This window comes from Myxocyprinus asiaticus, chromosome 11 (assembly GCF_019703515.2).
Source record: "Myxocyprinus asiaticus isolate MX2 ecotype Aquarium Trade chromosome 11, UBuf_Myxa_2, whole genome shotgun sequence".
Lineage (NCBI taxonomy): Eukaryota > Metazoa > Chordata > Actinopteri > Cypriniformes > Catostomidae > Myxocyprinus > Myxocyprinus asiaticus.
Window position 1 is genome coordinate 1517796 of NC_059354.1, and position 12905 is coordinate 1530700.

The window sequence follows — 12905 nt, forward strand, 5'->3', positions numbered from 1 at the left end:
TGCAGCCTGAAAGGATATAATACATCCCCTAATGAAATTTGTTCTCTAAGAAATGTAGAAAAATCTGGCTCTTTTAGGAGCTGTGGGTCAAGTTTCCATATCTTATCGCAGAGAGGTAGATTATCTAATTTGAAAGAAAATAAAAGAGCATGAACCGAAATCACTATATTGTGGTCAGTGTTGGGTGTAACACATTAAAAAGTAACATTACCGTATTCTAATTACATTTTGCTGTAATGCAGTAATGTAATGTTACATTTAAAATTAAGTAATCTGATTATATGAATAAAATTACATTACTTGGATTACACATTTATTGCTAAGACAATAATATTAATTAAGTACAATGCATTTTAAAATGTATTATGTTCCTATGTTAGTACTTTTATATGTGTATGTAACAGATAAAGGATGGGCAAGGAGGAGGCGGGAACTCTCTGAACAATAAACATAAAGTTTAATATCAAACTCTACTTAAAACCAACATAAACAAACATGCAGCGCGGCTGTGTGTGTCTCTCTCTCTCTCGAACTGGCGCCTCCGGCTAGTCTTTATCCCCCTACTGGCTGATTAGCCCAATTCAGGGCTGGCTGTGTGTCCTCATGGCCTGGCCTTGCCCTCTCCTTATCACACTCCTCCATCGGCCGTCTCAAGCCGGGCACTCCCCTCCCCACACTACCTGGAGGGGGGGCGTTACCCTTCCAGCCGTGCCTGCCAGCAGGTCTTCCCCACCTTTTGGAGCCCTGGGAGAGACGAAGGGAGGGAAGGGGGAGAGGGAAAGACTGAGGCGATGCGACAGAGAGAGGAGAGAGAGAGAGGAAAAACTTGCTAGCCGGCTCCCGGACATGCTGTTGCCCGGTCCTCAACCACTCCTCCACCCTCTGGCGGATGCCAGCTTGCTCCTCCCCCAGCAGATGGCAGCGAGTCCTCCGGCTCTGCCAGGAACCGCTGCCATCTGCCGAAGAAGGGGAGGAACAGTTCCTCCGGCTCTCGGAGGCTGGCAGTGACCCCTCAGTTCCCAGACAGATGCCCGTGGCTGCTCCCCTGGCTGATGGCAGTGGTGAGGACTCTGTGACAGCGCATCCCTCCTCCTTCCCGGGTTTTGGCACCAATGTAACAGATAAAGGACAGGCAAGGAGGAGGCGGGAACCGGCTGAACAGTAAACAAAGTTTAATATCAATCTTAAAACCAACATAAACAAACATGCAGTGCAGCTGTGTGTGTCTCTCACTGTCTCGAACTGGCACCTCCGCCTAGTCTTTATCCCCCTCCTGGCTGATTAGCCCGATTCAGGGCCGGCCCTGTGTCCTCACGGCCCTGCCCCGCCGTCCTCCTCGTGTTGCTGTGTCAGCTAATGAGCATGCACTCTAACAAACCACCATGGCATAGAGGACGCATATCGAGGTGACGGCAGATGAGTGAGCGGTGTTACTGTGGACACAGTAGAGTGTAGTTGTTTATTTAAATTGAAAATGAAAGCTAAGCATTTCAAGTTTTCATGCGCTCACAATCAATCTCAGCGAGCACTGGGTCAGCGTGCTCCCAGCCCTGGCTGGAGGAGAGAGGCACGCAAGGCTGGGCCGGCGACAAATCCTTCTCAAATCTCCACGCTCTAACCCATAATCGCACACCTCCAGCCCCGTTCACACTGTCAGCGATTTTGTTGCTAGTTTTCGCTAGTGTCTGTATTTCTTGTCGCTATTGGCCGTTCCTACTGCTGTTGCTCTAACATTATTGGCTGGCTGCACAACTGGCCATAGCTTCAGAAAATCTGATCACAGATGAGCTAGATTACCAGTAAAACAAATATATCATTCTTATTTGACGAGTCATTTGTTTTGCCTCTAATAATAAACATTATGCAGGGGAGAATGCTTTTATATGTACTGTACACAATAAAACACAAACATAATGCAATAGCGTTTCAGATGCGCAAGTGATAAAGGATACTCAATTCGTCGGAGCACAAGCAGGGAGGTAGAAATAATCCACTTGCTGTAAAGATGTGTAAACACACATGCTGCACATGTACACACAAACAGACATACTGTACATGCACACATACTAGGGATGTGCTGAAGGACTAATTTCACTGACGTTTAAACAAATTTTGATGTAGACTAGTCTAAAAACAAACCAACCTTCAGAAAACAGTAAAAACAAATGTGTTTATGCGACCCATTTAAAATACTTAATCTATTCCAAATCTAAAGATAAATTCCACTGAAAAGGGGCATTTATCTGCGACGAGCTCACCTTGCATTATGATCATTGTACATTTAAATATTGAACATGACACTTTCCCTGAATCAACATTAGCGAATATTTAACAGGCATATTTAATGAAAACAACTGAATGAATAGTAGGACCAATAGAGCAGCCCAGCCTGTTCTAAACGGAATTAAAAAGTTAAAATGTAAAAGTTACTTAACATATTAAAACAGTTTGGACATTGTTGAAAATAATTAACAGGTAGACTAAGCCAAATCTACGAGAGAAAACAAATGCGCTGAAAAATTGCACATATTTCATGATGTGCAGTTGTGCATTAGCCATTGATATAATGTGACAGCTGTTCTGTAAAGAATGTTAACCAATAACAGTTATGATGTAAAAAAAAAAAAAAAAAAATACAAAAAAAAAAACGTAGCTATAGGATAGAAAAAAAAAATAGGCCTGTTATGTAGCATACAATAAACCTAATGTGCTCCAAGCATGATGTGCACACAGAATAAAAGATAGTTTAACCTGTTAAGCAGACGGCACCTCTTTGAAAATAAACAGTCATTTTCTAGGCTACTTAAAATCATATTTTTTTTTTTTTTATTTGAGCAAAATTAACACGTTGACATGGTCCAGTGAAAGACGGGAATTGACTCACATGAGGCGGCTATCCTGCGCTTGAAAAAGCCTGCACAATGGAAAAATAATGTACAAGCATGCACAGATGTAAAGAAAACATCCATAGGGACCTTCAAACATTTGGAAATCCGATTCCTGCACCACCACCGAAATGATTTCATAACTACTTTGCGAGTTTGCTTATCAAGCGAGAGGACATTTTCTAACTCGCCGCGAGTGAGAGACAAGAAACATGCGCAGCCTGAGTAGAAATGAAACTTTGTATCTGCTCCAGATATCCTCTTTTTTTAAATTATTTTTTTAATAATATTTGTATTATTAATTCTATTTAAAATATGTAAGATTAATATGACAGTAATTTAAGCGCAGCCTCTGTAAAAAATCTAAAGCCAAATGTAAATGTGTAAAAAATTATGATCAGTTTAATGGGGGGAAATATTAACCGACTAGTAATTCCAGTGTCGACTAGCAGCATCCATCGCCTCACACTTTCTCACCGCGCCCCACACCTTTGCACTGTTGACCCATACCAAACTGTCGCTGTCGGCGTCAAACTCCTTGGCTCTTCTCGCGTTCGTGAACACAGTCTCGGTGCCATTGAAGGTCACTCTCGGCTTCGCTGGGAATATCGTTCCATCTCCGGCTCTATAAAACGCAGCTCTGCGCTTTGTCACCTCGGGAGTGAAATCCGTGAAAATATGGATCTTAAGCAAGGTCCTTCAGCTCAGCTGCTATCTTAAGAAATGTTGTCACATAACATAAATAATGAAGTCACACTATGAGTGAGCGAGGTGGCTTCAACTGGGCACTTATGCAAAGCCCTATGTGTGCGATCCACTAGCGTTTTTTTTTTTTTTTTTCTTCTAGACAAAACATCTTTCAAAAGATCTGAAACAGATTTGTTTATCTCCTTGCCTCTTTCAGTACCCTCATTTAATCTTGCAATTCACACATTTTGTCTTCTAGAACGCCTCTCAAGATCCATGCACTTTTCTTGGGTTGTTCACTTCTACAAGCAAACGTTTTACCTTGACTGAAGCTTGGCTATGGCATCCGAAGAGTGCGTGGCAGACTGTTCTAAGTCTGTGAGAGTTGAGGTGTGTCGCTCACTCGTGGTTTGCAAGGCTAGAATGGTGACCTGAGTCTCTGATTTAAGAGCAGACAATTCTCCTCTGATGGTGAAGGCTGCCTCTTTGATCCGAGTGTCGATCGTCTGACATATTTCAGCTTAAGAAGCTTGTAGATCAGAACGTAGCGAGTTGATGGCCTCCAGGATTGTTGTGTCCACCGACTGATGTGAAGCTTCACCTGGCGGGATGTGCAAGAAGGCCTGTTTCATTCTGTTTTTTTTTTGCCTTTCAAGGATTGCGACTTCGAACTTGCTTTCATCTGGTCTCCAACCAGTGTTGTAGTACTCAATATCGGTCTCGGTCTAGTCTCGGAATCGACCGCATTTTTACTCTGTCTTGTCTCGGTCTCAGACAAAGAGGACTCTGTGTTTTATTTCAAGACCGGTCAAAACTGCGGGATATCATTAAATTGCCTCTGCATTGTCTGATTTATTTGTTAACATCACAATGTTTGTTTCCCATCCACTGTGCTCACTAGTGTGCCGTGAAAAATTGTCATGTGTGCCATGGAAAATTATCAAATTCTTCAAAATAAATAAATACAGTTTTTTTTTTTTTTCCCGGTATTTTAGTGAAGGCATAGAGACAGTAGAAGAGTTTTAAAGTTGCCAATTCAATATATTTTCCATTAAAGTATTTTATGCAACCAGTTTAAATATTTTGTCCATCATAACATTATTATTCTAACGCAACTTCTCACATGATGCTTCATCACACTTGTAGTAAAAACATTCAGTCAGTGAACCGAATGAATGAATGAATAGAATACAACAGGTGCATTGTTTTACTCACAGACTAAAAGCTGTTTATTTGTGCACAGCATAGATTTACAGATGTTACGAGCAGATGTGGCTTACTTGTCGCATTTCTCTCATGAAACATAAAAAGAATATGAGAAGCTGTTACATACGATTACTAAAAGCAAATTCTCCTGTTTTAAACAAGTTCAAAAACACAGTGATTCGATGTGTAGATTCTGAAGTCGGGCGACTGCTCCCAGGTCCTAGTGCCTGCCGGATACAACCTCTGTCAATGCGACTTATGTGTGTTTTTTTTCTCTCTCTCTCTATCAACAACGCGATTTTGACCCAGTGCGACTTATAGTCAGGTGCGACTTCCAGAAAATAGTATTCTTCCAGTAAATAAATATATAATAAAAAATGTATTTGCTGTGCCATTGTAAGAATTAATATGCAAGAGCAAATCTACAAATTGGAAAAGACACAAATTTGTTGGATTTTCATTATACAATTAATACTCTTGGCATCTGTGACCTCACAGCGTACCTATGTTACTTGCGGTTTTTTTGCATAGCCAAACATTACGAGTTCACGCTACTAAGACAGACAGAAAACAGAGACAATTTCTTGAAAAGGAAAACTATCGACGATGGTTATGTGGGATAGTGGTGTGCCATGGGATTTTTTTAATCGTAAAAAGTGTGCCGTGGTAGAAAAAAAGTTGGGAAACACTGACCAAAACCACAAAGAGTTCATCTGCAAAAAAGCATCCAAAAGAAAACACACAGCAGTATGTAAATTCTGCAATGCAATGCAGCCTAGATGGCTGGGACCACATCAAACTTTTATCGGCACTTAGAAAGGAAGCATAAAGAAAGGTAAGCTAAGTGTAAGTGATGCTAGCAAAGCTAGCTAGCTAACATTAGTAATCTGCCTCTTGCTGCATCACATTCAACTCGGAAAGTTTCTATATTTTTTAAGAAAAGACAGAAAAAAGTGAAGACTTAAGTATTGAATAATTGTTTGATATATTCAGTGCTTAATTATGGATTCTAGGGGAAGAGTCATCCAGAAAACTTGATGCGAATCTTGCACAAAAATGTTATTGTTTTAGGTGGATGGTAAAACTTGGAAAAGGAGTGTTGAATAAAGATGGTAAAAGGTGCTATGTAAGATTGACAACAAGCATTTGAAATGGGTACTGCAGTCCAAATTCAAAATATTGGAGAGTTGTCTGCCCCGCCCCAGACTTGAAGCTCATGCGGGTTGCCAGAATGTTGACACACAACATTAGCCAACTCTGCATCCGTTTTAAAAGATTTCTGGGCTTTAAGCTGTCTCCATCTTCCAAAGGCATCTCCAATATTTATCCTTGTTTTACTACGCCTCTAGTCATGGTGGTTTTTAGACGGATGGCGAGGCTTTTTAGGTCGGGTGGAATCTGTTATCTCTGATCCAGTTCGTTTGCTGGCTTTCATGGCTGCAGCACGCAGTGTTGTTTGCCTGCAAACTTGTTCAAATCTGGCAAACCGGCGGTGTCGAAATACTATTGGTGAGTGTGCAGTGGGCAGGATCACACAGGCCAAAACACAAACAGAAATTCCGGCCTGGAATGGAAACCTCAAAGTAGAATATACTGGCTTTAGCATTGTTATCAGAGAAGCCAGTATTTCAACCTAGCATGTTTCCTAATTCTCTAATGACATATTATGGTCATTTTATGATTTAGTACAGTAAAAACATTACATATAGCACCTTTAAGCTGATTTCAGCTCCTTAGTGTTTGTTTGTATTTGTTTGCTCATAGAAAGCAAAGGAAAATTCACACACATACAATTCACCTCTGCAGTGCCTTTTGATTATTTTATTAAGACATTTCTCATGGTATACACACACACACACACACACACACACACATTATATATATATATATATATATATATATATATAATATATATATATATATATATATATATATATTATATATAAAATGGCAATAAAAGAGGTGCATGAAGAGGACTCTTCATATGTTTTTTTGTGGGTTTTTATGGGAATGTGGATCTTTCAGATCAATTTGAGGAGTGCCTATGGTTTACATGTTCCACATTTTATCATAAGTGTGTCATGCAGTGTGGGACTCGCACTGGTCTGGTCTTGGTCTTGACTCGGTCTCACCCTGCCTTGATCTTGGTCTCGACTTGGTCTCAACCCCTCAAAGACTTGGTCTTGTCTCAGTCTCGATACACTCTGTTCTTGGTCTTGACTTGGTCTCTGTTTTGGTGGTCTTGACTACAACACTGTCTCCAACGAATGTGAACTAAACCTGGATTAATTCGAGTTGCTAATATGTACTTCTTATGTAGAATAATTATTCAAAATTTAAATTTAATTATGATTTTGCAGGAGCTTCATTCAGGGGAACATCTCCTGCCCCCCCAAATTTCAGAATTTCATAGAGACATGTGGGTGGACTCATTTCATATGGTCTAGCAAGCAGTTTTGGAGCATTACATGAGATTTGGGGTTAAAACCGGACCAAAAATGCCCCATAGGCATACTATGGCAAGGGTCTCACCCATGAAAAACACTACTATTTTCCTACTATGACAAGACACTGAATTTTGTGGGATCATATCTCCCAATCAGAATGTCGTAGAGACATGGGGGCAGGCTCATTTCACTCGGGCTACCAATCAGTCTTTAAATATCATCTTGGAAATGGCATAGCCACGCTCTAGCAACTGCCCCCATAGACTTCCATTCAAAATGACTCAGAAGGATATCTTCAGAACAGAATGTCGTAGACACTTGGGGATTGGCTCTTTTGAGTCAGGGTAGTAAGCAGCCAATAAGAATCACTCTGGCCACTGGCTAGCCATGCCCTAGCAACCATTTAGAGCACCCTAGCAACCAGCCCTATTGACTTCTATTAAAAAAGGCTGAGAGGGATATCTACGGATCAGAACATCCTAGAGACATGAGAGTTGGCTTGTTCTACTTGGGTGAGCAATCAGTGTTCAAGTATCATTATGGAAACTACCTAGCCACGCCCTAGCAACAATTTAGAGCACCCTAGCAACCAACCTCCATTAAATTCCATTCAAAATCGCTTAGATGGGTATCTCAGGATCAGAATGTCGTAGAGATTTCGTTGTTGGCTTGTATGACTCAGGACAGCAAGGAGCCTTTTGAGTATTACCTTGGTAACAACCTAGCAACCAGATGGGGTTACCCTAGCAACCAAGTAACAAATCACATATCTCTGCACCAGAAGAGCGTAGAGACTTACAGTTTCATTCATTTGACTCAGGGTAGCAAAAAGCCTTTTCAGTATCCCCTTGGTTACTGCCTAGCAACCAGATGGGGATACCCTAGCAACCAATTTGCCATTCATAAAAACAAGCAAGGGGTAGGGTTGCATAGGAATTCTTACAGCTGGCTGTCTATCTGTATGATGTTCCTTCTGTCTGTCTGATTGTAAGACCTTCAAACTTCCAACATTTCAAACTATTTTAAACTTTCAGACAAGGCTTTGTCAAGCTAACATAAAGTTTGTCTTCAAACTTTACTATCTAGTTAATATTATTAATTTTCTTCCGAGACCACATTTCTAACTCCTAGAGCTTTTAAGCTTCATGCACCAAACTCGCAACAGACATTCAGACTAATCCCGAATAGTGTGCTATATCTTTTCTAAATGATCGGAATTACGGTACTCCAGTATCGGACTTCCGAAAAGGCCTCATGTCACTTTGACTTCCATTCAAGGTATGAAAACTTTTTCCTGTAATAAATCCTTTAGAGGATTCAAGCTACATCTTATCACTCCACCACTCATACTTTCTATCTATCACTCCATCACTTTCTTTTTCTATCTTTACATCACTCTTTTTATTCTTTCTTTCACTCTATCACTTCAACACCCTAGTAACTGCATACAATCTAGCAACCATTTAGTGCACCCTAGCAACCAAAACCCATTGACTGCCATTCAAAATGGCTTAGATGGAAATCTCCTGATCAGAATGTCATAGAGTTTTCAGGTTTGACTCATTACACTCAATCCAGCAAGCAGCCATTTTAGGATCACCTGACATCTTCCTAGCAACCAGATGGACTTACCCTAGCAACCGTATAGCAAAACACATATCACTGCACCACAAAATCATAGAGACTTCAACTTTGGCTTATTTGACTTAGACCAGCAAGAAGCCTTTAAATATCATGCTGGACAATATTTAGCCACACCCTAGCAACCATTTAGTGCAGCCTAGCAACAAAAACCCATTGACTGCCATTAAAATGAGCTTAGATGGATATCTCCAGATTAGAATATCATAGAGACTTCATTGTTTGCTCATATGACTCAGGCCAGCAAGCAGCCTTTTGAGTATCATCTTGGTAACTGCCTAGCAACCAGATGGGGTTACCCTAGCAACCAATCATATCTCTGCACCAAAACATCATAGAGATGATGTTCTGGTGCAGAGATATATGATTTGTTACTTGGTTTCATTCATTTGACTCAGGGAAGCAAGGAGCCTTTTGAGTATCACCATGGTAACTGCCTAGAAACCAGATGGGGTTACCCTAGCAACCAAGTAACAAATCATATACAGTACTGTGCAAAAGTCTTAGGCACATAAGATGTTTCACTCAAACATCTTCAGCTTTAGTGTGTCAATAGGACATATACATTTTAGACTTCAAAAGTTCCTTTTGCAAATAGAATAGAAGAACAGGGAGCCCTGCAACAGATGGCATGGCCCCCAAAGACCAGGTGTACCTTGAAGAATTGGTGCTGTTTTGAAGGCAAATGTGGTCACACTTAATATTGATTTAAATTTTTTATGTTTATTGGACTTTGTATGACATTAATTGATAAATGAAAACTATTTATGGCATTATTTTTGAAGACATCCTCACTATGCAACATTTTTCACAAGTGCCTAAAACTTTTGCACAGTACTGTATCTCTGCACCCGAACATTGTAGATACTTCCGGTTTCGTTCATTTGACTCAGGGTAGCAAGGAGCCTTTTGAGTATTACCTTGGTAACTGCCTTGGGATGGGATCCATCCATCCATCCATCAAGTTTGTCCACAAACTTTTCAATCTAGTTATTTTTATTGTTTATATTATATTTCTAATAATTGTGATTATTATATATTGAATATTTATTTGCTGTTTTATTTCAGCAATTATTGATATGTGATAAATTGTGTCATTCTATTAATTAATCAGCATAGTATGTAGTAAATTTAATAAATGTAATGGTTGACATCACTAATAATATTGTGTTTGTTGCAGTGCACTCTCTGCTGAAGTCTGCTTTCAACACTGTGGCCATAGAGAAGGAGAAGATTAAACAGGTGTTGTTGGAACAGGAACAAACCGGCCAGTCAATTCAGCTTATGACTCTCCGCCGCTCCCTGTCACAGGTCAGCTCCGACCACCACAAAAAAACAGTTTTCATGTTACTGAGATCTGACTTTTTCACATACAGTGTTTATTTGATGAGAATTTATTTCATACGAACACATGACTTATATATTTTTTGTTTTTAGCCACTTAAGAGTGCAACAGTACTGTTCTGGAAGTAAAATTCTCATTTATTACAGAGCTGTTCTGGAGTTAAATTCCCATTTATTTTCTCTTTATAGAAAATTATTTTTAACTTTAGCGCATTAACCTTTCAGATTCCAGATTTGCCATGAACTGTAAGGTTACTAAGTGATGATATGCTTTTCTGCTGAACAAGAATGCAGTAAGATTTCAAATTCATTTTAATAGACAAATTCCATGTGAAGTACTACACTACCCATAATCCTATACACAGACCCACCCATCAGAGAAGTCACTGTTACTGTGGAGACAGAAATTGCAGCAAAAGAGCTCTGAAGAAAAAAACAACAAAACAAAACAAAAAAAAAAAACAAACATGTATGGTTCAGTGAAAACCACCCACTCCCATGACGTAATTGAGTCAGTCTCAAACTACTTATATATATTTGTAGATATTTGAATGTTTTGCAATAAATATGGGCAATTACAGCGTTAGGGATGTGACATCTGTTTTTAAAACATGAAATTTAACTTCACATATAAAGTACTCATTGCCAGTATATCAAACCATTTGTATGTTCCGTAGAATCCAGTGGCGTGTGGTTGAAATGAGGAAAAAGAGTGCCATCTCAGAATTGTTTTTTTGTTGTTGTTTTTTTTCCAAGTCATATATAAATTCCTATTTAAGTTCCAGTTGACATTTAAATAGATTTCAGGTATATGCATTGTTTTATATTTTATTTTTTTCATTGCCTCAAAAACAATACCTACTAGAATACAGCAACAAGCATATTTCATTTTTATAGTCATCTTATTTTTGGATCATCTACTCCTTGGTAATCAACACAGGGTTCGTGATGGCACGGATCTGTACATTTTAAGAGCAATTGCTCACTAAAAAGCGTGTCCATAACATACATTTTCAGATTTCAAGTAATTTTAAGTTCATTTTGATTTGGATGTGACAAAGTGTGGTTGTCTGTGGCAGTTAGTTGTTTTCTGTGCAAATAGTTTCTCCACTTCCATCAGTTCATCTCAGAAAGACTAGAATGAAATTGTCAAATCAAAGTGCTACGCATCGAAATTGCTTCTCTTCTCTGCAAATGATACCAAAGACAATAGCGAGAAGGAAAATGAGTACATTAAATGTAATTAGTAAAAAATCAGTGAGCCTACCAGCTGAAACCAGTATATAATTACATTGTTTAGAGAACTGTCTTGGAATTATTACACCTCTTAAAAACGGGACATCTGGTCACCCTACTTAAACGCAACGAGAAAACAATCCCGCAATGAGAAAACAATCCCTCATACAACATTTAATGCCATGACCTTATGAATTTAAGACTTGTTGCTACGATGTAAGAAATTTTTTAGGCCTTATTTTGCGGCAGGGCGAATTAAGACATTTTATGACCCATGGAAACCCTTGCTGTGTCCAAAATCGTTCACTCATTCACCCATTCACTATTTCCTATATAGTGAATGGCAGTGAGTGAACAAAATGAGTGAGTGAATTCGGACGCTGACATATACACTGAACATCTGGGGCTGTTGCAGACACAACATCACATATGAACTTTTAAAATATTTGGGCCTTGTTGTTCTTATTAAATAATATTTTAATTAAATAAATCATTCTGTTTGAATTTTTCTGATAATTTTTTTTTTGAGTCATACAGATAACAAAGAAAAGCAAAACATATATACACAGAATCAACATTTAACCCCCACCCTGACCCTCAACAAACATCCCTGTGGTCACATAAGTATACACACATATATATATATATATATATATATATATATTATTATAATAATAATAATCACATGTAAAACTATGCTTCTCTCTCCACTGCTCCTCCCCGAGAGCCCCCCAGAAACGCCAAATAGCTAACCCATTTCCAATTAAACCCGTTAAATCCCAGATCCCCAGCCTTCTACATGACATCTCCTCGAAAGCCGGCACCATCCCCATCTCCGCGAACCACTCCCGAAATGAGGGTGCTCCAGCCGACTTCCATCCCCTTAAAACAATCTGTCTGCCGATCATAACACTTGTCAGGACCCAATTTTTTATGGCCTTATTTCAGTGACTTACAATTTTTGTTTTTTCAAAAAACCTGCATAAACGTTATTTTCTCAAAAATACAAACATGTACATACATGTTGCTCACATATTATTGTAGCCCAGTTTGTGCTGAATACAGTGTTATTAGACTTTAGTCACTAATATGTTTTTAAGCAACTGAAAAAAGCACAAATGTCAAGGCATGTCAAAACTTCTCCAGGGCCCAAAACACCCTCAGACCCCAGAGGGTTAATACATAATTTTGGGTTCAGCCATATGCTCGAGGCAACATTTAAATAAATGTCAGAATTAAACACTCTGGGCACTTTTGTCCATACCGAGTGCAAATGCTCGATAACGGTGTGCAACATAACTTCTGCGATTAGTTTGATAGAAAGGCTTTGCAATGGCGAAATAGGGGCAAGAACTTCCTGTTCAATACAGAACAAGGAAGGGGTCTCTCAGGTGAAAGCGACCAATGAGCCAAATGTCTGAGACCGAATGCATAATAATAAAACAATATCGTGGGTAGG

General features: G+C 39.3%; 1 protein-coding gene across 3 annotated transcripts in view; it reads left to right on the plus strand.

The window, feature by feature from the left end:
• Positions 1 to 12905, plus strand: part of osbpl6 (oxysterol binding protein-like 6) — a 367626-nt gene that overhangs the window by 243283 nt on the left and 111438 nt on the right. For all 3 annotated transcript variants that reach the window (XM_051710487.1, XM_051710486.1, XM_051710488.1), the window contains one exon: positions 10047 to 10177. In XM_051710487.1, coding sequence (XP_051566447.1) covers positions 10047 to 10177 — 131 coding nt within the window. The remainder of the gene's footprint in view (positions 1 to 10046; positions 10178 to 12905) is intronic.